This window comes from Loxodonta africana, chromosome 12, assembly GCF_030014295.1.
Source record: "Loxodonta africana isolate mLoxAfr1 chromosome 12, mLoxAfr1.hap2, whole genome shotgun sequence".
NCBI classification, from domain to species: domain Eukaryota; kingdom Metazoa; phylum Chordata; class Mammalia; order Proboscidea; family Elephantidae; genus Loxodonta; species Loxodonta africana.
The window spans coordinates 68,984,315-69,010,333 of NC_087353.1; the positions used below are offsets into that span (position 1 = coordinate 68,984,315).

Sequence of the window (26,019 nt, forward strand, 5' to 3'; positions counted from 1 at the left end):
GAGTACATCATTCTGAGACCAGAAGAACTAGATGGTGCCCGGCCACAACAATGACTGCCCTGACAGGGAGCACAACAGAGAACCCCTGAGGGAGCAGGAGAGTAGTGGGGTGCAGACCCCAAATTCTCATGAAAAGACCAGACTTAATGGTCTGACTGAGACTGGAAGGACCCCAGTGGTCATGGCCTGCAAACCTTCTGTTGGCCCAGGACAGGAACCATTCCCAAAGCTAACTCTTCAGACATGGATTGGAATGGACAATTGGTTGGAGAGGGATGCTGGTGAGGAGTGAGCTTCTTGGATCAGGTAGACACTTGAGACTATGTTGGCATCTCTTGCCTGGAGCAGAGATGAGAGAGTAGAGGGGGTTAGAAGCTGGCGAAATGGACACGAAAATAGAGAGTGGAGGGAGAGGGCTGGCTGCCTCATTAGGGGGAGAGTAATTGGGAGTATGTAGCAAGGTATATATAAGTTTTTATGTGAGAGACTGACTTAATTTGTAAACCTTCACTTAAAGCACAATAAAAATTACTAATAAAAAAATTTCCACCTGTAAAATTAAAGAAAAAAAATGCCGATACACCGCCCCAGACACACTTTGAACTCAGTACTGAAGTCACTGCTAAGGTTCACCGTCAGCCAAAGATCAGACAGGTCTATAGGGTCAACAATAACACACACGAGGAACGTGTTTCATAGTTCAATCATGTATACAACATTAATGAGCACAGCAGTCCAAAAGCAAAGGCAAGGAGGCAGGAAAAGGACAGGAAAACTGTGTTAATGGCAACATGGAATCTTGAGTGGATAAAGGGAGAGTGTTCACGTACCGAGGGCCTGGCAGCTGAAGTCACAAAACAATTTGTGTACTGTTTAATGAGAAACTAATTTGCTACATAAACTTTCACCTAAATCACAATAAAAAATAAAAATAAAAAAAATGCTGGTACAGTCTTCCAGAAAATGAGTTCACATACTCTGTCCACTGTCACGGGATATTTCCAACCCTTACGTCCTTTCCCGTTTTGACAATAAATAAATAAATAAAGGTTACCTCGAATTAGCAATTTCACAATGCTCGGGTTTGCGATTAAAAATACATAATCAGCATGAGTTCTCAACAGACCAAGACGCTGAAATAAAAGGTAGTGATAGGAAAGTGATGTTCATTCCGATTCTTAATACTTTAAATACAACTTTAGCCACGGTCCTGTGATTTTACGCATAAAATCTGAAGGCAAAATAACTGCAGAAAGTACTGTGCGGTCTTGTAACATTATTTTAACTTCTGGGCAAAGCTGTTTTCTCCGGAGACAGAGCAGCAGCCCCAGAGGAACAAAAAGCAGAAGCCCGCCTTCCCCTCGGGGCGTAACTTCTGGTCCCCGCTCCGGGTCCAAAGAGGACGAGGAAAGGGCGGGGCCGCCGGTGGTACGCATGCGCCGACGTCCCGGCCCAGGAGTGGCCGCTCTAGGCAGCCCGGAGGTCGCGGGGTTGAGGGGGTCGGGAAGCGAGTGCGGCCTCTCCTCTATGGTCGCGGGCAGGGGGCACCCTCCGCCGCCGCCCGGCCTCGGTTACTTCCGGAAGTGAAGTTGCACCTTCTCCTCTGCTTCCGCGGGGTCTGGACCCGGGCGATGTCTGGGTTGGCCCCAGGAGGAGCGGAGTGGTAAGTCGGCTGGCGAGGGGGCGGCCCGGGCTTGATTTCAGGGACGGATATGGAGGACGTACTGGGAATCCGTCGGGCTCGGAGGAAGCGCTCGGAGTTTCCCTCACCCAGGCCCGGGTCCTGGGCAGCCGCAGCCTTGGCCGCCGCTTGCTGACCCCAGCTTGGCCAACTTTCCCATCCCTGCTCGAGAACCCCGAGTCGGCACGGCTGGTCCCTGCGCCTCGCCTGTGTCCTCTCGGGGGTCAGGGTCAGAGCCACGCGCTCCAGAGGCTCCTCAGGGCTGGAGGGAAGGGGCGTCGCCTCCATTCCCCCGGAGGGGTTCCACAGTCGCCCACCCGCCAGGGGCGCGTGGCAGCCCGACGTGAATCGGCCAGACGCGGGATAGGCGCCAGGCAGAGCTTAGGTCTCATTTGCGAGGCACATTCCTGCCCCAGGGCGGAATTTTTGTCCATTTTAAAATGGGGTAACGGAGGTGCTGAAAAAGGAAAGTGAAACCCCAGAGTAACACTGGGTTGTCACCCGACTCTTCGGGTTCCGAGCTCACGACTCAGAAACGTGGTCAAAAAGGGACTTTCGGTTAAAAAAGGAAACGGCAAATGAGCGCGCACAAAAAAAAAAAAAAAAAAACCTCACTGCCATCAAGTCAATTCCGACTCTAGCGACCTTATACGACGGAGCGCTAGGCTATGCCTATTTGAGGGTCTTTGATCCTGTCAGGGCTGCAGGCCGCTGCCCCCCAACTTAACGTGGAGAAGAGAAAGTGAGAGCTTAGATGCTGTCATGCCGTCAGCTGTCCCGGTTGGGTCCTCCCCGCCGGAGCCCATTGGTCGGTTCCTTGGGTGTGGTTTTTACGTCACTCCGAAAGACCAGTCTCTACCTTGGACACACCCCAGAGCCTGTGCAAAGTGCATGTGCCAGTTTGTGGTTTTGTTTGTTGTCGAAAAGGGTGTTGTGTCCACAACATGGGAGTATCCTTATCCGGCAGGGGCGGATCATCCAATGTGCACGGTTAACATGGTGCTTATCTATAGTGAGCAATTTCACATTTCACTGTGTGAAACATCCTGCTTCTAGGTATGGCTGGAATCTGTCGCTCTCCCAACCCTACAACGTCTTTCTACGGAATCAAAGCCTCTTTACTATCCCTGACAGGGACGTATTACCCAGTAAGCAGGGTAAACACGGGCTTACTTGTGCTTACTTACTAATGTGCAGTGAACAAGTTCACATGGTTTCACCACAAACCCATGTAAAATTGCTCACTACCGGTGATCTGGTAAGCAAGGTAAGCACCTTGCTTACCTTGCCTATTGGATAATCCACTCCTGGTATCTGGCTCGATGCGCTTCTGCATGTTTCCACAAACTTGATGTTTCTCTAGGGCACTTCTTTCTTTTAGTGCCAGCATCTGGCTCTGGCCCTATCTCACACAGCTGGCACTCAGTAAATGCTGCTATTGATAATACTAATCAACTGTCTTAGAGAAAGCAGACTTTTTTTTTTTTTTTTTGGTCTATGGATAAGCACTCTGCTGCTAACTGAAATGTCAGTGGTTCAAACTCACTAGCCACTCTGAGGGAGAAAGATGTGGCAGTCTGCTCCTGTAAAGATTACAGCCTTGGAAACCCTATGGGGCACTTCTACCCTGTCCTGTGGGGTTGCTATGAGTTAGAATCACTCGGAGGCAGTGGGCTTTTATGGATAGGGTTGGTCATTTAACCTCCCATCAGCCCTTTATTCTGAACTTATAAATAGAAAATAGGCTCAGGGAGGATAATAGTGACAGGGTTTGAAACCCAAGCCTGTCTCGCTCCTAAGGCCTTACTGTTTCAACTGTACCATTATATCAATAAAATTACAGTCGAGGAGATGAGAAAACATACACAAATAAAAGTTACTCCAATGTACAGAGACAGGAAAGCTTACTTTGGGTATGCATGTGGGGTGGGGTGGAGTAGAAAAGACTTTCAAGTGACAGTTGAATTGGGTTTTGTCAGTTGGATGCTTTTGACCTAGAGAACTTGTGGAGCGGTGTTACAGGTAGAGGGAACAGTGTGAGGATATGGAAAAATGCCCAAGGATCAGGAATTAGTAGGTGAGACTAGAGTGTAGTGTGTGAGCAGGGGAGTAGCAGGGGATAATAATGGTAATATCAAACGATGCATTGCATTGGACAAATCTGCTGCAAAAGACATCTTTAAAGTGTTAAAAAGCAAAGATGTCACCTTGAGGACTAAGGTGCTCCTGACCCAAACCATGCTATTTTCACTCCCCTGACATGTATGCAAAAGCTGGGTAATGAATAAGACCAAAGAAGAGTTGATGCTTTTGAATTGTGGTGTTGGTGAAGAATATTGAATATACCATGGACTGCCAGAAGGACAAACAGATCTGTCTTGGAAGAAGTACAGCCAGGGTGCTCATCAGAAGCAAGGATGGCAACTCTTCGTTTCACATACTTTGAACATGTTACCAGCAGGGACCAGTTCCTGGAGAAGGACATCATGCTTGGTAAAGTGGAGGGTCTGCAAAACAGAGGAAGACCCTCAACGAGATGGATTGACACAGTGGCTGCAGCAGTGGGCTTAAGCATAGCAAAGATTGTGAGGATGGTGCAGGACCGAGCAGTGTTTCCTTCTCTTGTATATGGGGTAGCTATAAGTCAGAACCAACTTGATGGTCCCTGACAACAACAACCTGTGGCACTTACTATGTCCCAGGCACTATTCTGAGTGTCATGTATATTATTAATTCATTTAATCCTTTTCAACAACCCTATGAGGTACTTATTAATATCCCCATTTTACATATGCAGAAACTGAGGCACAGAGAGGTTAAGTGACTTGTCTGAGGTCACACAACTAACAACTGGTGGAGGTGGGGTTTGAATCCAGGCATTCTGGCTCCAGAGTTTGGGCTCTAAGCTAAAGTTATGTTGATTGCTAGTGGGCCATAAAGATTCTTAAACCGACAAGCTTAGGAGTCTGGGTTTTCAAGGAGCAGCTAATGGATTCCAGCGGCCAAGCTCTTAACCGCTGTGCCACCAGGGCTCCTTCCCATGGTAGGGAAGGTTTTTGAATTTTTTTTTCCTCGTGGCAAAATATGTATTTAAGAAAATCTGCTATTTTAACCATTTTTAAGCGTACAATTCTTTGACATTAATTACATTTACCATGTTGTACACCCATGACCACTCTCCATTTCCAAATGTCGTTCCCAAATGTTTTCCATCACCCTTAACTGAAACTCAGTACCCCTAAGCAAAATCTCCCCATCCCTTCCCAGCCCCTGCTAACCGCTAACAAACTTTGTATTTGCCTGTTCTAGATATTTCATGTATGTGGGAAGCATGCAGTATTTGCCCTTTTGTGTCTGACTTAATTTCACTCAGCATAATAATGTCTAGGTGAGTAGGGAAGGTTTTGAGCAAAGGAAGGGCTTCATCAGAATTTTGCTTCAAGATTATTCAGGCAGTGTAGAGAGGAGATATTGGAGACAAGAAGAGGTGAGATCAGAAGTGTTATCTAAACTTTATTTTATTCATGCCTTATTCATACTTTTTTTGAGACATATTTAGGCATATGCATTTATTTGCATGTAACAGCTCTCTAGTGTCCCAACACGTGCGTGAGAATCTCCTGAGAGGCTTGTTTAAAACAGATATTCCTGGTTCTCTCTCCCCGACATCCTGGTTCAGGTTCCCCTGCCCTCTCAGGTGATTCTGATGGAGGTATTAAGAAATACTGTGATAACCATAATAAACCCATTGCTGTTGAGTCAATTCTGATTTATAGCAACCTTATAGTGTGATAGGGAGTCAAATATTTGTTGGTTTGATTTTCCTCTACCAATGTCTAGAGTCCCACTTAATGCCAGGTACTCTCAGGTAAGAGGATAGAATTCTATAGGTTGGCTCCTGAGCTCCTTTGGTTGGAGAGGCAAAGACTTTATTGAAACAGCAGTGAGTAAAAAGTAGAAGGAGTTAAGCCTGAAAAATTAGTTTATAATATGTGAGTCATAACAGAATATATGTATTTTTAATTTCTCTTTGTGCTTGAGGTGAAAGTTTACAGAGCAAATTAGTTTCCCAGTGTTCCATGACCTTGGTTGCATTCCCCACAGTGCGTCTGCACTCTCACCCTTTTCCGCCCTCTCTTCTCCGTTTCCTTTTGTCCCAGGTTTCTACCCCTTCCTGCTTTTTCATCTTTGCTTTTGGGCAAATGTTCTTTTGATCTCATATAATGGATTGTTCTGAGGAACATATTTCCTTTGGGTATTATTGTTTATTTTATGGGCATAACAGTATTTTAAAAAAAGAACATTAAGGTATGTGTTCCTTGTAACCAGCAGTAATTTTTTATCACTTTCTGTGTTATTAGAGATCTACAGGGTTTAGTACAGGCCTTTGAGTATATGCCAACAGAAACAAAACAGTACAGGCTCTAGGAGAGCCAGCATGCCCTTCTCCGCCTGCTCCCATCCTGCCCAACACCAGTCACAGGTGATAAATTACAAGGCTTCAGCATTCAGGCAACAAGCCGGCATCTAAGGGAGCTAGCTCATTTTGCCCTAGTGATTTCTGACCCTATCCAGGAAGAAAATGTCTGTTTAAAGTTGGAGAAATACAAGACTTTGTCCAGTTAAGACTAGAAATGGCTTCTTTTGTAGTAATGGAAGAGCCAATTTTTACCACCTACAAGAAGTGAATGTAATATTCTGTTCTTATTGACATTTCTGACCCTTTCCTTGCTTACATTGGGGTACATTTATTTTTATTTCATAATCACTAGAAATGGGCAGTCACTCTGTGGACATTTAATAATATCTGTAGTGTCCTGCCAGTGTTTTAAGTAGTGTCCACCCACCCACCCACCCTCACCCTATGTCCCTTGCAATAGCATGCTCAGCCTAACAGTCACCAGCTGGAGTTCATGTCCCAGAATGCAGTGTTGTCAAATTGTAGTTGGTTTTTCCGAACTGTGTAGTAGCAGCTGTATAGCGTGGCCTAGATGGTAAAGGAGTAAATCAGCCTTTTGAACTAATAACTGGTATTGATTACCTTACTGGGATAATGTGTTAAGAGGAGAGGCTTTAAATGACACCATGTCCTAAAACCTGGCTCTGTCCTTTACTAAGTGGGCCTCCTTTTCCCCATCTGTAAATAGAGATGATAACACTGATCCCAAAGGATTACGTGCCTTACGCATTATAGGGGCTCAGTAAGTATTAGCAATTGCTTTACTCTCTGTTGTCACATGACAAACAATGAGAGGAAATAGCCTAACTAGGGGCCCACATAAGCCAAAATCTTTTTATTCTTGCAGTGGATATCTTTGTTGAGAAATGATTAAGATCATATGTTTCAGGTTGAATCTTTAATAAATTAACCCTTTAACGTATTATTCCTGAAACATCAAAGTATGTACTGTAGTCACAATAAATGTTTTCTTGAATAAGGAGTAAAACCATGATCCTATACCACTGAATCAAGCAGTGTGAGGATTGCAGTTCCTGAAGAGTTAACAATCATTCCATAATGAAATCTTTGTAAGCTAAGGTATAGCAACCCTTGACTTAAACTCAGAATTCCGGTGTTCTTCTTGAATAAACTCATTAAAAATTATTGCATCAATTGACTTTCCTAAATGTTAGTGGAGTGACTAAAGAAGCAAACTGGTAACAGCACTACCACCACCTCCTTCCAGATAGTAGCCCTTTGGATAAATGAATCCATGGTGAAGTACCTGACCAAGTCAAACAACTTTCCTTCTAAGTTCATTCCTATTGGGAGGTTGTGTATGTCCCAAACCTTTTCTTTTATAGGTGGTCACATAATTGTACAATGTCAGTTAGGTATGTCTTCAGGAGGATTTAGCAAAGGTCAGGTTGATAGATATCTTGGAATTGCCCAGGTCATCAGAGACTGTGATAATTGTCCCCCTGAGGTTTCGCTGGCCCCCTCCATTCTGTGGTGTTCAACCGATGCTTATAAATGTGTTTCTGTTTGCAAGCTCAGGATTCTTCCCACTGGTTTTGAACTAGCTAGGGGACACTTGTAATTTCACATGTGATTAAAGGTGGACAGAAACTGAAGATATCCATGTGAATGGGGCACTCAGAGTGGGAATGGGATGATTCTCCTCCCGGCCGTCCTGACCATGTCCCACTAGGCTCTGAGGCCTGTGACACAAGGGCAGATGGGAAAAGAACAGGATAGAGTGGCATTCTAGCACACGCTTACTTGGAAAAGAATCCTGAGAACAGCAAGCTGATTCTCACAGTGCCCTGCTGACCAGCTGAGCCTGTAGAGAACAGCTGTCAACATCCTCAGGCGCACTGGGCCGTCTCCTCAAAGAGCCCTTTAATCATTGCCAGCACAATAGGGTGTGTTTACCCGCTGAGAACACCATAGCTTGTAACCTTAGTCTCCGAGCTAGATTTGTATCACTTCAGAGGCACATTCCTCCTCCGAAGGCACTGTTTTCTTTAATTAGTGGGAATAACCCAAATACATACAAGTAGAAGTAGCAAAAAAGATCTTCTTGTACCTTTAGTCTCTGAGCTAGATTTTAGCACTTCAGAGGCCCTTTCCTTTTCTGTCATTGTCAGGTGCCACCAAGTTGATTACGACTCATAGCGACCCTATGTGACAGAGTAGAACTGCCCCATAGTTAAGTGCTCAGTCAATAACCAAAAAGTCGATGGTTCGACCCCACCAGCTGCTCTGAGGGAGAAGACCTGGTGATCTGCTCCCATAAAGATTACAGTCTTGGAACCCCTGTGGGGCAGTTCTGCACTGTCCTGTTGGGTCACCATGAGTTAGAATCGACTTCACAGCAATGGATTTGGTTTGAGTTTAATCTTTAAGGGAGCAGATCACTAGGGCTTTCTCCTGCTGAGCCACTTGGTGGGTTTGAACCACCAGCCATTCGGTTGGCAGCCAGGTGCTTAACCATTTTGCCACCAGGGCTCCTTTTTCCTTTTCTAAAGGTACCAAACCCATTGCCGTCAAGTTGATTCTGACTCATTGTGGCCCTACAGGACAGAGTAGAACTGCCCCATAAAGTTTCCAAGGATTGGCTGGTGGATTCAAACTGCCGACCTCTCGGTTAGCAGCCCAACGCCTAACCACTGCACCACCAGGGCTCCCCTAAAGGTACAGTTTTCTTTAATTGGTGGAAATAATCTAGATATGGACATAGAGAAGTAGCGGAAAAGATCAACTGAATTTGGTTAAGGATGTGTATTTTTTCTCTGTTAGCTTTCACTTTCTATTTAGAGTAAAATGAAACTAGAAGAATTCCAGAGAAGTAATCAAAGGCCATGCAGTTTCTAATTCATTAAAAGCAACTGCAAAACAGTTAATGACCACCTCAGCTTTTCAAAGCAGGACATATAAAGTACACGTTTCATGTCAGGGTGTGATTTGCTTTCTCTCACGGAAATAAACTTTCAGATCTGGAAGCTAGGAACTTCTGTTGTGTTCCAGTTTGAAAAAGGATAATTTGTGAGAAACGGATTTCAATATACATTATTTGTAACTTGTATGCATTTCACTCTGATATTAATATATTTAGCCTTATTCTTACTCCCAACTAGTTTGTGTCTCCAGTACTTACTAAAGCTTTCTACTTGGAAGTTTTATCATTATCTCAGACTCAACTTTTCCAAGACTTAATTTACCTGTGACTTTTTTATTCGTGGGACATCCGGATTAATTGGCCTAATAATGTGCTTAGTGCTTCAGTTCTACCTCCTAGTTCATTGTGTACTGCCTGGCATCTTAAAAGTTTACAAGTGGCCATCCAAGGCAGGACAATTGGTGTCTACTCACCCGGAGCAACAAAGAAAAAAGAAAAGTTAGGCATAGGTGGAGGATATGGAATGTGTGGCTAATTGCCTCCCTGAACAGCTGCCTTCTTTACCATGAGACCAGAAGAACTGGATGGTGCCTGACTACCATTACCGAACATTTTGATCAAAGATTCTATAGAAGAACCCTGATAAAAAGGGGGAAAATCCAGAACAGAATTTCAAAATCTCATGGACTCCAGACTTCCTGGAGCCATGGAGGCTGGATAACCTCCTGAAGCTATTGCAATAGCAACTCAAAAGATTAGGTAGGAACCTTAGGGGGCAATAAGCTTATGTTAACCGGGAAGGAAAACTCAGAAGAGTGAGAATGGTTGCACAACTCAAAGAATGTAATCAGTGTCACTAATTGTGGCAGTCTGCCTCCATAAAGATCACAGCCTCGGAAACCTGTTGGGGCAATTCTACTCTATCATACAGGGTTGCTATGAGTCAGCAACAGAGTATCACCATTTCACAAGTGAGAAAACTGGCTACAGAGTATCACCATTTCACAAGTGAGAAAACTGGCTACAGAGTATCACCATTTCACAAGTGAGAAAACCGGCTACAGAGTATCACCATTTCACAAGTGAGAAAATGGGCTCCCAGTGCTCAAGTAACTTCTGCAAGATCACAGAGCTAGTGAGCTGGGAGTTGAGATTCTAACTTTAGGGCCTTCTCCATCACACTGCTTTCAATAAAAAAAAATCTCCAAAGACCCAGATGAAAATGAAAATAGTCTTTTGTCATTTTTATGTTATCATCATTAGTATGTTTGTGTGGCACCAAACTGGCTAGATCCAGAGAGCCTGATGTGCATATTTGGGCTGATTTGGGGGAAAGGAGTATAGCAAGCCATGGGAGAATGTGGCACAGGGCATCTGGGAGAACAAGGCCTCACTCACTCCTTTTTTTTTTTTTTTTAATGCAAAATACCTTTATTTTTTTTCTCAATTTTATTTATTTTGTTGTTGTTGAACTCACTCACTTCTTAGTATTGCTTCAGACCCCCTCTGTGGGACCTTCTAAAAGCAAATGTTTATAAAATAATAATTGTCTAGTGGGGAAGCAGCTTCGTTTAGACAAATACATCATTTACATAAAAGTATATTGGTTGCCAACTCCAGACATTTTACGCTTGCCAAGAAGCTGGTCGATTTAAAATCAGAGCTGGAAAGGACTTAAGAAATGTAATTGCGAACACTGAGGTCCAAAGAAATTATATTTTCAAAGGAAGTTAGTAAGAGAGAGGGGTCCAGAGTTCTCCACCCATCCTAAGTCTGTTGACTATAGCTGGACTATTTTGCTTTGCTTAATTGTGAGAAGTGCGACAAATAGACCAGAAAGAAATTTAATGATATTTATCTGGGTTTTGTAACATGGACTTTTATTGTACAAATTTTTCACGTGTAAAAATTAACAGTTTATTAGAATGGCAGTGATCTAAAATACCAACAAAATTATTTTGTCTTTTTTTTTCCTTAGATGTAATGATGCTTTGCAGTAATTTTCTAAGTCTGGATTTTTCTATGTCTGTGGATCCCAGAACTAGCTAAGAGATGGAGGAGCCTGAGAAAAATGATCTGAACGTGACAAGCCTTGAGAAGGATGACCCTCTCCAAAGCACCAGCCCTCAGATTTCTGTCAGTGAATTTTCTTGCCACTGCTGTTACGACATCCTGGTTAACCCTACCACCTTGAACTGTGGGCATAGCTTCTGCCGGCACTGCCTAGCTTTATGGTGGGCATCTTCAAAGAAAACAGAGTGTCCGGAATGCAGAGAAAAATGGGAAGGCTTCCCCAAAGTCAATATTCTCCTCAGGTAATGCTCAGCCCTTTTGAGTAGCACATATAGCTTGTACAGTGACGTTTCTCTCAATGGGAGCAGCTATGTTTGAAAAGGCCCAAGGTGCAGAGCTGACCTCTTTGGGCGTTCTGGATCTTCTGGAATATAAGTGAGGGAGCTCATGGATCTGCAAACCCAGAGTCCCTTCTTCACAGGTGGCCATAATTGGTTTATTTTTTATTTTAAAGGAAGGAAAGAAAGAAATTCGGGTTGTCAGACCATTGCTTATATATGACACTTTTTACTGATTTACATTCACTGATAGCATTCTATATTTAATAGAGAAAATGGTATAACTGTATAATTCTGAATAACTGGCTTGATGTTGGTATTTAAACATCTGAATAAATTCTGTTCCAGTGATCACATTTAAAAGAGATAGTTTCTCATGCATAGCATCCCACAGCAAACAGCAGGCCTCCCAGATGGCCAGACCTTTTCTGCTTCCATGCGGTCACTTTTCCTCTGAGGACTTTGAGAACCTTGTCTCCATTTCTGTTACCTTAGAATGCATTCAGTCTTCTTGGTATCAACAGAGGATCAGAAGGTTCTATGAAACCATTAACTCACTATTCTCTTTTTCACAGGAGATGAGTTTACAAATACTTTGCTTTTACTGGTCAGCATTGCTTTACCTGAAGGTGAATCTTAAATGAAGGAGGATTCTTTGGTTGTGTATAACTGAAAATGAAAACAGTCCTACTTTTGGTAGTGTGGCCTGATGGTTGGTCTTTCTCTCACTCTTGAACTTTACTTTTTTAAATTAATTTTTAATGACACAAGCAATGCATACATTTTTTACATTTAAAAAAATTGCAACATTACTGATAAACGTAAAGGCTCCTTTAACCCTTCTGCTCCATCTTAGAACCTTCCTTTTCCCCAGAGTAATTATAACTACAACTTAGTTGTGACTTCTTTCAGAATTAAGTGCTACTATAACAGAAATATTACAAGTGGATGGCTTTAACAAAGAGAAATTTATCCTCTCATAGTCTAGGAGGCCAGAAGTCTGAACTCAGGGTGCCAGCTCCAAGGGAAGGCTTTCTCTCTGGGGGAAGGTCTTTGTCATCACTTTCCACGGTTTAGGAGCTTCTTATCCAGGGATCCCGGATCCAAAGGATGCGCTATTCTCCTGGCTCTTGTTTCTTGTTGGTATGAGGTCCCCGTGTCTTTCTGCTTGCTTCTGTCTTACATCTCAAAAGAGATGGACTCAAGGTACAACCTAATTCTGTAGATTGAGTCCTGCCTGTTAACATAATTGCTGCTAATTCCATCTTATTAACATCATGGAGGTAGGATTTACAAAACACAGGAAAATCACATCAGATGACAAAATGGTGGACAATCACACAATACTGGGAACCAGGGACTAGCCAAGTTGACACACATTTTTTGGGGGGACGCAATTCACTCCATAACATAGGCATATGTGTGTTCCAATACAAAATGCAAGTATTTTCTCATGTCAGTAGTATACTGTCACTATGCTATTCTGCAGTTTATTATTTTCATTCAAAAATATGTACGCCTTAGGTTTAATCATCTTGATGCATAGTGATTTGTGAATTCATCTTTAATTTATGTAGCATTCCATTGTCTGAGTATGCTATATTTTATTTGGCTGTTTCTTTAATAGTGACCATGTCAGTTGTTTCTAATTTTTTGTTACTACCAACAGGAATATAATAAATCTTGTACATTCTTAAAATGTATATTACTAAACTTTGTTAGTTTTATTTCAGCCTCTAGATAGTATAAGTGTATTTAGCCAACCATCTTGTGATTTTATGTTTTCCGCAGGGATGCAATTGAAAAATTATTTCCTGATGCCATTAGAATGAGATCTGAAGACATTCAACAGAACAATGACATAGTCCAGAGTCTCATGGCCTTTCAGAAGTATGGGAATGATCAGATTCCTGTAGCTCCCAACACAGGCCGAGCGAATCAGCAGAGAGGAGGGGGATTCTTTTCCGGAGTGCTCACAGCTTTAACTGGTGTAGCAGTAAGTTTATTTTTGTTCATGTTCCTTTTTCTCTCTCCCAGATGCACACACATATCACACACACAATGTACACACACTCAGTTTCTACTGAAGTCAATTCTATTGAAGTGCACCTGAACAACTGATGATACGACTGCATGTGGTAGTTCCCTATGTACGTTGTACGTTGAAATCTGCTGGGCTGTATGATTGGGCTGCAGGGATTTTGCTTACTCATGTAGCCAACAATAGTTGGAGCCAATAAATGTTAGCTTTATCCCATTTAATCCTCTTCATAACTTATGTAGAGATAAGGCACTGTTACCTCTTTAACGTAATTGTTGTTGTTGGTTGCCAACACGTCGATTCTGACTCATAGCGACCCCATGTGTGCAGAGTAGAACTGCTCCATAGAGTTTTCAAGGCTGTAACCTTCAGAAGCAGATTGCCAGGCTTTTTGGGTGGGTTCAAATCTCCAACCTTTCAGCTAGTAGTCAAGCACTTAACGGTCGGCACCACCCAGGGACTCACCATTATTATTCCTATTTTACATGCGAGAAAACTGAGGTGCAGAAAGGTAATAGAACTGGAATTGGAGATATGTCTGTCTTGGTGATAAAGTCTTGAGCTCACCAATGTAGAGACTATTTTCTTTTTGAGTTTCCTGCCGCACAATCTAAATGTTACAGATTTCCCAATAGAAAAGGTATATAAGACAGTTGTTGACCAAGTTGATGGGGTCCGTGGGTGCAGCTGCTCCCAGGCACCCTGCAGTGAGTCTTGTCCTGCCTCTGTTCCCTCACTGCCCAACAGTCAGCAGAGAGACAAACTGCTGAGAATTGGGTTTCCCAGTGTTCCTGCACCCTGTCCAGACATGGCATCATTCCTCTTGTGCTCATCTTCTTCCCTACCCTGCCCCACACTCACAGATGTAGAAAAAACTGGCATTTCTGACCTCTCCGTTCCTGAAGATCCCTGTCACTTTTCCCCAGGTGGTCCTGCTCGTGTATCACTGGAGCAGCAGGGAGTCTGAGCACGACCTCCTCGTTCACAAGGCTGTGGTCAAGTGGACAGCGGAAGAAGTCGTCCTCTGGCTGGAGCAGCTGGGGCCGTGGGCCGCTCTCTACAGAGACAGGTTTTTATCTGAGAGAGTAAATGGAAGGTGAGGAACAAAGTCTTCTGACATGTCACTGACTTAGCAGCTTTATTGAGATACAATTCACATACCATAAAGTCACCCATTTAAAGTGTACAGTATATTCACACAGTTGTGCAACCATCACCACAAATATTAAAACATTTCCATCACCTGAAAAAGAAAGCTTGTACCCTTTAGCAGACACTCCTCATTTTCCTGCCTCCAGCCCCTGGCAACCACTAACTTACTTTCTGTCTTTATGGATTTGCCTGTTCTGGACATTTCATATACTGGAATCATGCAGTATGTTGCCTTTTGTGTCTGGCTTCTTTTACTCAGCATAATGTTTTCAAGGTTCATCCATGTTGTAGCATGCATCACTACTTTGTTCCTTTCTGTGGTTGAATGATATACCCTCGTGTGGCTGTATTGAATTCTGTTTATCCATTCATCAGTGGGTAGACATTTGGTTTGATTCCACTTTCTGGCTGTTATGAATAATGCCACTATGAACATTCATGTAAAAGTTTTTGTGTGAGTGTATATTTTTTATTTTTGCTAGTAATGAAATTTCTAGGCATATGGTAACTCTGTGCTTAACTTTTCAAGGAACTGCCAAACTGTCTTCCAAAGTGGCTATACCATTTCATGTCATTGATATTTTAGTATGTTTTTATTGTTGTTTCCTGATTATAAAAATAACACATCATTATTATTAAAGAATAATAATATAGAACCAGATAATACTGAAAGTGAAATATCCTTGAAATCCTACTCTTCAGAGAAAGCCACTGTTCCCATCTTGCTTGGTGTCAAAAATATAAACCTAGAGCACCATTAACAGATTGTTATGCAGGATTAATAGACAGCTTTAAGATTGGGCAGCACGTCATTGCCCAGTAAGTCACAGCTCCGATTAAGATTTTCAGGTACTTATATAAAATTCATCAGGAATTTGAACAAAAAATTTTTGATTGGTTGATGGTTATGTCAGAATACATAAATCTTAAAAGAGAACACTGTGTGCTTAAACATTATCAAAGCCTAAATAGGAACTTTACTAAGATCAGTGAGCCATGGTTGTAAGACCTCTGGAGTCTTGGAAATGGGACATGTTCATTAATCTTCAATTGTTTTCTGAAATAATACCTTTCAAGTGTTTCCATGAGCCTAATCACCCAAATACAACTATGTGAAACAAGACAAGCTACTTCTAAAAGTTAGTTATAGTTCAAGGCATAGCTGTGGACATTAAAAATTGTATGTATATTTATGACTATACAGCCCACAAGTTTCTGACATTTAATAAGATGACCTTTAGTATCTTCGTTTTCATAAAACAAAACTTATCATTTTATTTCACACTGGACATCTTTCTGGACTTTTTCCCAATGTTTACACGACATACCCTATAAACGCGTATTATTTATTTAAACGGAAAGTAGGATTGTACTAAACGAACCTGCCCTATATACTAGAATTTATTTAATCCATCTCTGACCAGTACACATTTGTGTTGTTTCCTGTATTCCTGTTCCAGACAATTCCAAACAAGGTGGTAGTGAATGCCCTGGTATGAGGCACTCACTGCCCATCAACAGATCGCCCCGCCCTTTCCAGAACACTGCCCATCTTTACTGTAGGTTTCCTTGGAGGGTCTGTGCAGGAGTGTCACATAGAACACCACACAGAAAGTGTACTAAAAATTGTCCTTAGACATCCAGGCCTCTGGTCTCTTTCCTTCTCAAGATTCCCACTCCCAGGGACTGCTGTTGTTATCCATTTCTTTCAGACAGGCAGGCAGTCCACTCACTGCCCAGCTACCTGACTCCCACCCTACCCCTGTGTTGAGCTTTCAATGCTTGACTCTTTAGGGTAGCGAAACGCTCCCACTTTTCTTACAAGAATCACCCATCTCCCCAAAATTGTGGCAAATAAAATTTTCTACCTAGTTATTACAGTGTATCTTTGCTGACTTGCTTCCATTGGACAAACTCCTAGAACTGGAATTGCTGGGTCAAAGGCAATAAACCTTTTCAACTTCAATAAATATTACCAAACTACGCACAAAAAGACCATCAACGTATACTCCACCAACACTGTGGGCAGGCCTGTTCACCTCTGATCCTGTCAACGTACTGGGAGGTTTTAATGACGAATCGCTGAGGGACTGGGTTTGTGCTTTCCAGTGAAAAGAGGCAGATGACAACTACTATTAATGTTTTATTGGATTTCCTTGTAATAAAAAGATTGGCTTTCTTTCCAATCTTTTTTCTATACATACACACATTTTAAAAACAGAGTAATATGTGAATGATCACAGTGTATGGTGGAACGATCCAAGACTTTGGAGCAAAACAGACCTGAGTAGGCCTTGGCCAAGTCACTTCTCTAAGCCACTTGTGAGTAGTCACTGGCAGATAGTAAGCATTCAGTTATTGGCTGTTACTAATACTAGCTTATGTATTAAATGTCTTATCTTACCTTGAGCCTAAAATACTTGAGTTGATAGGATGAAGCTCTGTATGTGAAAAGTTTGCTTCTGGAATGTGAACTCAAAAGAGGGTTCTTTTCCCCCACAGATTGCTTTTAACTTTGACAGAGGAAGAATTTTCAAGGGCGCCATATACCATAGAAAATAGCAGCCACAGGAGAGTCATCCTCATGGAACTGGAACGTGTCAAAGCACTAGGTGTGAAGCCCCCCCAAAATCTCTGGGAATATAAGGTGAACTTTTTTTTTTTTAATTGAAAAAAGTATGGAGAACAACATAGTTGTCATCTGCATGCCCATGGCTTAACTCAGAAAGAAAACAATGAAGTCCACGTAGCCCACCTCTCCAGAAGTGGGTGCTGCGTGTCCTCCTGAGCATGCTTTCCTACCTGTACCATGAGTATGTATCCACAACAGAAGCAGCCCTGGTGGTGCAGATGGCTAAGTGCTGTGCTGCTAACTGAAAGGTTGGTGGTTAGAATCCACCCAGCGGCTCCGTGGGAGAAAAACTTGGCAATCTGCTGCTGTAAAGATTACAGCCGAAAAAACCCTATGGGGCAGACTACTCTGTCACATGGGGTCGCTATGAGTCAAAAATGACTCAAAGGCACACAATAAGGATGTAACAACCTCAATGTAAGAGATAAAATTTGAGTGTATCCTTCTGCAAGTTGCTTCTACAAGGTCGCTCATTTTCTCTTTTGTGCAATATTCCATTGCACAAGTACCTGACAATTTATGCCTTCATTGTTGATGAAAGGAGCCGTGGTGGTATGGCTGGTGGATTCGAACTACCGACCTTTTGGTTAGCAGCCAAAACTCAGCCACTGCGCCACCAGGGCCCAAGTATCAAATAGCTGAATCATTTTTAAAGTTACTTTATTGTTTCATTGTAGTAAAAATATACATAACAAACCATTTGCCGATTCCGCATTTTTTACTTGTACAATTCAGTGACATTGATTACATTTATCGTGTTGTGCTCACCCCTATCCATTTCCAAATTATTCCACTATTATTAACAGAAATGAAGTGCCCTCTAAGCTAAGACTCCCTCTTCCTCCCTCCCTCCCACACCTGGTAACCACTAATAAACTTTGATCTCTATATATTTGCCTCTTTCATGTAAGTGGGATCGTACAATATTTGTTCTTTTATAACACTTATTTCACTCGGCATAATACTTTCAAGGTTCATCCATGTTGTAGCATGTACCAGGGCTTCATTTCTCTTCACGGGTGAGTAATACTCCATGGTGTGTATAAACCACATTGTGTTTATCCATTTGTCTGTTGATGGACATTTAGGTTGTTTCCATATTTTGGCTATTGTGGAAAGTGCTGTGATGAACATTAGTGTACAAGTTTCTGTTTGTATTCCTGTCTTCACTTCTTCTGGGTATATGCCAAGGGTAGGGATTCCTGGGTCGTATGATAGTTCTGTGTTCAGCTTTTTGAGGAGCTGCCACACTGTTTTCCACAGCGCCTGTGCTCTTTTGCATTCCCACCAGCAATGGATGAGAGTTCCAGTTTCCTCACATCCTCGCCAACATCTATGATTTGCTTGTTCCTTTTTGTTATAGTCATTCAAGTAGGGGTGAGGTGGTATCTCACTGTAGTTTTGACTTGTATCTCCCTAATGACTAATGATGTTGAGCATTTTTTTAGGTGCTTGCTGGCCATTTGTATATCCTCTTTGGTGAAATGTCTGTTCAGTTCCTTTGCCCATCCATTTTTTGATTGGATTGTTTGTCTCTTTGTTATTAAGTACAGCAGTTCTTTAAGTATTCTAGATACTAGACCCTTATCAACTATATAGCTCCTCAAAATTTTCTCCCAATCTGTAGGCTGTCTCTTTATTTTGTTGATAAAATTACTTTTATAATCAGGAAAAATATAAATGTACATTCATTATAGTAAAATTTGGAAAATTTACAAGAGGGAGGAAAATGAAAATAAATTGCCCATAAGTCTACCAACAAGTCTAACACAGGTTAGCATTGCATTTTGTTCTGTTTTCTTCTAGCCTATTTTCTGTGCATATTTTAAACAGTTCTTTGTTTGTTTATTTGTTCAACAAATATTTATTGGCTGTCCGTGGTGTGCCAGGTATTCCTCTAGGGAGAGGTCACAGTACTGAAGGAGAGACTCTACTTTCATGGAGTTGACACCCTGCCGGGATCATTGCTACACATCTTTGAGTCCTTTTTTCACCTGACATTTAAAAATACATGGGCATTATTAGAAGCTCCTCATAGAGTGTTTAATGGCTCTATGGATTCTGTGTTAAATATCTACCATAATTATCTACTGTAATTTACTTAGGTCACTGGTTTTTCACTCATTTTCTCTGTTATATATGATGAAACAGTAACTATGTGGTGGATAAAGCCCTCTGTATTTCAGAATCTTTTTATTCAGTGATGCCCACTCATAGAATGTCTAAATTACACATTTTTAAGATTCTTTGGTAGGTTTTGCAAAATTCCTTTTCAAAAAGGTTGTATTCTTCTAGTGCCCAGGGGTATGTATTATCCCCAGCAATAGATAGAGATTGGATCTTTGTGTATATAACCCAATGGATGGATTACTTGGCCTTTCTTATCATTCATTCATCCATTCTTTGTGCAAATCATGAGAAAAAGCTGACGCACAGGGTGTGAGACTGTGGCAGTAGTGTGGGTGGGGAGCTGTCTGCCACAGTAGTAATGTGGCCCTGCGCCCACCTCATCTTCTGCAGGCCGTGAACCCAGGCCGGTCCCTGTTCCTTTTGTACGCCCTCAAGAGCTCACCCAGACTCGGTCTGCTGTACCTGTACCTGTTTGACTACACAGACACCTTCCTACCCTTCATCCACACCATCTGCCCTCTTCAAGAAGATGACTCTGGAGAAGACATCATCACCAAGCTTCTGGTAGGTCTGCAGAATGCCTGGAATAGAAGTACCCTGCCATTCCTCTGTGTGGTATGGAACTGGAGATATGGTTGTAGCCTCCCATGGATGAGCAAATGACAGCCAGCCTTAGGGAGAGCTCCCTGAAAAAGAAATTAGGACCTCTGCACTCCCAAAAGACTACTTTGTTACTGCATTGCTTAGCAAGAGAGGCTCCTCTCTCGACCTGAAGTATTGAAAGAACAGCATTGCTTTTGTTATAACAGAAGATAGCATAGGTCTGGATCACCCTGGAAGGCTCCATTTATTCCCAGTTTAGTAATCTGTCTCTTAACAGGGCCCTGAAACGCTGATTATTTGTCCTACCATGAGGCAGGATTAGTGTCCACTCTACTGGACCTGGAACAGTGACCCATGTTACAGCTCACTGATGGGCTATCATGTCAGCAGACCACCAGGGCCCTTCACAGGGTCACATACCCACCTTTGGCCTTGTTTCTTCAGATTGACCCATGGATTCCTTCCGAATTGTTGGTGGATCGCATTCACTCGGGGTGATTTCTCTGAGCCTAGTTGGTCATTTGAGGGTAGTGTCCTTTGTGTTACTACTCTTGGGGCCAGCTGTTCCCATCTGTTGGTGTCAGAAGGTCACATGGATGTAGGAATCAACATATACATACCCATAAATATATAAAGAAATACCTTCAAATTCTTGCAGCCCAATACGATGTCCTGTTTAAAAAAGTTTGATATAATTATGTACTTAATTCTGACAGTAATTCAAAACACAAAATCATATCTTAACCTTGCCCACAATCTGGATTTGGGGGTTGTAGTATTAGAGAAGTATGCAAAAAGCAAGTTTAGTGTTCATAAACAAATAATTTTGCTAATTTTAATGAATCAAGGGACAAATATTTTAATTAAAAAAAAAAGCCAATCATTGCTATATCCAGATAAATAAGATAGATTTGACATCACTTTTATAATCCAAACAAACTGAACCTTATATTTTATAAAAATATAAATGTGTATGTATGTAATACTTATTTTAGAAAAAAAGGTGCTTTGGTGAAAATGACTTAGAAAATATTCACTTGATACACATTATGCAAAAACCTTCAATATAAAAAAATTAAGCTGTTTTCAGTGAAACCCCACGTTCTGTCAGAAAACTGTACTTGAAAGATAAATAGGTCTACCTTATGGTTTCCTTTGAAGTCATGGCTACAACAGCCAAAGACCCTTTTTTAAGCACTATAATCAAGAGTCTGCCTAACCAATTTCAGCCTTGAATGTGGTTGAATCAGCACCCTTGCAATGCGTACCTCTCATTACCCAGTTCCCAGTGACCTGCCCTTGCCAGTCCGGGAGCACAGAGACCCCAGCCTTTCCGTTTTCACACGCACCCATGGCTCTGCCCTTTCATCAGGCTCACTGTTTTCCTTGAAGGCCCAGTCCCTGCTCCAGTGCAGTCTTCCTGAGCTTCCAGCAGGATGCGCATCATTAGGCTTCTGGTTGCCCAGGAAAAAAAAACCAAACCTGTTACCCTCAAGTCAATTCCGACTCATAGCGACCCTATGGAACAGAGAAGAACTGCCCCATAGGGTTTTCAAGGAGTCGCTGGTGGAATCAAACTGCCAGCCTTTTGGTTAGCAGCCGAGTTCTTAACCACTGTGCTACCAGGGCCCCATTCTGGTTGCCTACCAGTTGTTTAAATACTCCTTTTAATTTTTTAATTATCTGCTTATACCGGTAATTATAAAAATTATAAAACTTTATTTTCTAAACATTACTTTTTTGAAAGACAGTGTATGTGTTTTTTAATTTCCCCACAACTATCACTGTTTTACCACAGTTAAAATACTGAATTTAGGAGACGGTTTGAGCTCCCTATGCTGTGATGAAAGGAGCTCTGGTGGCACAGTGGTTAAAGTGCTCAGCTGCTAACGGAAAGGTCAGCAGTTCGAACCCACCAGCAGATCCATGGGAGAAAGACGTGACAGTCTGCTCCCGTAAAGAATATAGCTTGGAAACCCTATGGGGCAGTTTTGCTCTGTCCTGTAGGATCACTATGAGTTGGAATTAACACGATGGCAGTGGATGCTGTGAAGATAATAACAAACAAACAAAAATCTGGTTGATTTAAATTAATTTCAACTTATTGTTCATAACTGGGGCTTAGATTTTTACTTCTGAGTGTCCACAATTACATAACAAGCATCTCAGTTTGACCTATTTGGTGACATAAATCTTTGCTACTTCAGATGAATTATTGCAAGAGTTGTATTCCAAGAAGAGTTGACAGATGGACATTTCATTTTAGATTGTTGGATAATATATGTGTGTGTATAAGTAATAAGATGTAAAACCCCCTGGGATAACCACAATATCCTATGTAAAAGTCACTTCTCATGAGTTTCTGTATCTGTGTGTGCTGTTGCTAAAGGACCTTAGAGAGCCCACGTGGAAGCAGTGGAGGGAATTCCTGGTCAAATACTCCTTCCTCCCATACCAGCTGATTGCTGAATTTGCATGGGACTGGCTGGAGGTTCATTACTGGACGTCACGGTTTCTCATCGTCAATGCCATGCTACTCTCAGTTCTGGAGTTATTCTCCTTGTGGAGGATCTGGTCAAGAAGTGAACTGAAGTAAGTGTGCGCTCATGTAGGAGAACCATAGAACCACAGGACCTCAAAAAGAAACACCAAGTGGGAGATAGATAAGTCCTCTTTGAAGTGTTTCTCAACCTTAAGAAAAAATCCTTGGTCTACCAATGCTGTCCCAGACTCTCGTTTGAAAAACACTACTTAAATGGTGGCTAGGAAAACTTGTGTTTGGTGTGGGTTGTTTGTTTGCTTTTGTGGTGCTTATTGTTAAAGTGTTGTCCTGTATATTTTATCCTTACATAGATAATTATATTACCATATAGTTCCTACAGTATGGTGGTAAAGGATTTTAATAACTAAGGAATAATGGAAACCCTGGTGGCCTAGTGGTTAAGTGCTGTGGCTGCCAACCAAAAGGTCAGCAGTTCAAATCCAACAGGCAGTCTTAGAAACTCTATGGGGCAGTTCTGCTCTGTCCCACAGGGTCGCTATGAGTCAGAATCGACTCAACGGCAGTGGGTATGTATACAGTAAGGAGTAAGCAAGTGAGAAGGGAGGCTTTATGGAAAGATAAGCAAGTGAGAAGAGGGTCCTTTATGGAAAGCAGCAGCAGGCTAGAGCATAGAGGTCTGATCAGGAATTCTCCAGGTGTGAGTTCTAATCCTGCTCTGCCACCAACTGGGACTTCTCTGAACTCATGCATAAAATAAGAGAGCTGGGCAGTCTCTGTCAGGACTCTTGGCTGCAAGTGACAGGCCTAACCTAAACTAAGGGAAAACGGAATGCCTGGTCAAGCCTGCAAGTGTGGCTGGACCTGGGGCCCAAGTGCTGTCACCAGCACTGACTCTTTCTCTCCCTCTCACAGCTCTGCCCTTTCCCGTGTTGGTCAGCCTCAGGAAGCTCTCTTCATGTGGGGGTCTAGGTCACTCCAGGCTTCCACCCGACCAGTTTAGCAACGTGGTGGAAAGGGAGCACCTCTTCTCCCATAGCACCCATAGCACTTGCGAGTGTCTCAGGGCTCAGACTCCTTTGTCTGATTGGCCCAGCCTAGGTCACATGCCTACCCAAACCGATCCCTCCACCAGGGTTATGCAGAGCTCGCCTCAGCCAGGCTCCAGTCATGTGGTCACCCCACAAGCTGAGGCTGCCTTCAGCCCCACCCAAACCACATGGGAAAGAATAGAGGAGAGGAAAAGCTGTTTCTAGAAGAAAGGGGATGGCTCTGGGGAGGCAGAAGTGACACCTCCACTACACCAGATTCCTTTCAGCTTAAAACGTCCCATGACTCACGGGGCTGTTGGTCTGGTCAGTCAGAAGCAGCCTTATACATAGTTCTGAGAACCTGTGAAGAATCTCCCTCATTTATTACAAGTCTGCAAACTCATTTATTTGTGCACAGTTAGTTGAGCTCACACTGTGGACCTGGCTGTCGGCCAAGCACTGGAGATTTTGGTAAAGAAGACAGTCTGCACCCTTGGGGCTAACAGCCTAGCAGAGAAATTATTTGTGTTAAGAAATACATATAAGTGTGACATAGCTGTGACGTGACTAAGACTGAGGCTGTGGTTGTGTGAAGAGCGAGGCCGGTTGTGTGAAAAGCGAGGCCGTGCCCAGTGTGGGACATGAGGAAATAGTGCCCTGAGGGAGCCGCAGTGAAGACGGGTTAGTCAGGCTAAGGCATGTCTCAGGCACCGGGACAGGAAGACAAGATCTCTGCACACAGGCACCCCCATTCTGTGAGGTGCTGGGAGAAGGCCCAGGGTCTGAGCATTTGGGTGTCATCATTAGAAACGCCACCACAGTTCTGCCCCTGAAACGTTTCTCTTCTCTTTTCAGGACAGTGCCTCAGAGGATGTGGAGCCATTTTTGGAAAGTATCAACGCAGGGGCTTTTTGTGGCCATGTTCTGGCCCCTCATTCCTCAATTTGTTTGCAACTGTTTATTTTACTGGGCCCTGTACTTTAACCCAATTATTAACATTGATCTCGTGTTCAAGGAAGTCCGGCGGCTGGAAACTCAAGTGTTGTGACTGGCAGTGCCCAGGCTCTGCGTGACTCTTGCAGCCTCACTGATGTCTGCGCTTTGATGTTAACAAGGGCTGAAGGGAGGAAGTGGAATTCCTACTTTCTACCCCGCGTAAAATGAGGTGCTGCTTTGTATGTTAAAGGCTACAGTCAGGTGCTCTTCCGCTCTGCTTGTGGCCTGGTGGCAGCAGGGACTGGCATCCCAGAGCACGGTGGACTGTCTCTTTGGCCAAGGCAGCAGCAGCACCTCCCGCCCAGCTGCCTTCCTCACAGGGACTTGTGAGGTTCAGGCCCTCGACAGCTGGCAAGGGCTCTTGGAGTCTTCAGAGGATACCGTGTGGTCAGCATCTGAAGGCCTGCGGGCCCCCCTTGCCCTAACTGCAGCACCCAACTGAGGCTCCCAGGGTGAATCGGAGCCCAGAGACCAAGACAAGACCAGGCTTATCCTATGAGTCAAGTTTAAGGAAACAGGGAAAAGATACTGTCATAGGCATAGACAGTTGCACATAAAAAAAATACAGAGGAAATACCACGGTTTGATCAACGATTCTATTTTAGTGAAGACTTGCTAGAAGACTTCAGCATGAAACTTGTAAACAGATTCAGTTTGAGACTGGAATGATGGTTACACTGGGAGTCACTGTTCTCTGCATGTCATCACTGACTTTCGAATCTGTTTCTCTGAGAGGGGCTGGGGGCTGGAGTGGGGTGGGGGCAGTTAATGGGTGGTAGTTCACACCAGGTCCGGATGCCTCCACACTACCTTAAAATGGCTTTTGTTTTGTTTTTAAGAGTTTAACCTGTAAAATAAATTCCAGGACAGTCCTTTTGTTCCAGAAAGCATTTTGTAAATTGACCTCACACTGTCTTCATTGTCCTGTTCTGATGGGTATTTACCAAGTGCTATAGTTGTAAAATGGGGAGTGACATGAACTGTGGCCTTTTATTTCCTTCAGTGTAAAAACAGTGGTAGAGAGATGTGACCTCTCTGAAGACTGGCCCTGCAGAGATGAGCTTGTAGCCAAAGGGTTTCTGTGACTCTGAACCATTCACTAATCCTTTGTATCTGAGGTGAAGAGGTCACACACTTTGCACCTTCAAGTCTGAAGAAATTACTTGAGAGAAAAATAAAAGATTTTTATACAGTTAATACCTCTAATATAGAGAAAAACTGATTGTATGGAAAACTCAAGAAAAATCTGCCTTGAACAGTTGTAGGAGTCAGGCTCTTGTCTCCCAGCCCGATTTGACCATTGAGCCAAGGAGCCACCCTCTGGTGTCTTTAGAGAAAGGAGGGAGAATATTTTTCTTCCTCATGTGTTAGCACGCCAGTCCCTAAAGCTGCCTGGCTTTACATGTTCAACACACATGATCTGTCCAAGACACTGAGGATGCTTGGATCTGGGCATCCCTGGTGTCATACCATGCAGGGTTACTATTATTCTCATTTCCAGAGGAAGATATGGACGCTGGATGGCAAAGTTCATTGAGCCAGTGCTGAGGCGTGTTAGT

At 42.9% G+C, this 26,019-nt stretch overlaps 1 protein-coding gene across 3 annotated transcripts; it reads left to right on the forward strand.

The window, feature by feature from the left end:
- The first annotated feature begins 1,550 nt into the window (after positions 1–1,550).
- On the forward strand, positions 1,551–25,350 carry BFAR (bifunctional apoptosis regulator). Of its 3 annotated transcripts, XM_064295619.1 has the most exons (9): positions 1,562–1,663; positions 8,705–8,819; positions 11,003–11,339; positions 13,167–13,371; positions 14,343–14,512; positions 17,071–17,215; positions 19,721–19,894; positions 22,323–22,525; positions 24,320–25,350. In XM_064295619.1, exons 3-9 carry the CDS (start codon positions 11,077–11,079, stop codon positions 24,510–24,512), a joined length of 1,353 nt encoding a protein of 450 aa, XP_064151689.1. In that variant the 5' UTR covers positions 1,562–1,663; positions 8,705–8,819; positions 11,003–11,076; the 3' UTR covers positions 24,513–25,350. The 3 variants fall into 3 exon arrangements, with proteins under 3 accessions (XP_003417759.2, XP_064151690.1, XP_064151689.1); XM_003417711.4 differs by lacking the exon at positions 8,705–8,819 and having other exon boundaries at positions 1,551–1,663; XM_064295620.1 differs by lacking the exons at positions 8,705–8,819; positions 22,323–22,525 and having other exon boundaries at positions 1,551–1,663.
- Positions 25,351–26,019: the final 669 nt, after the last annotated feature.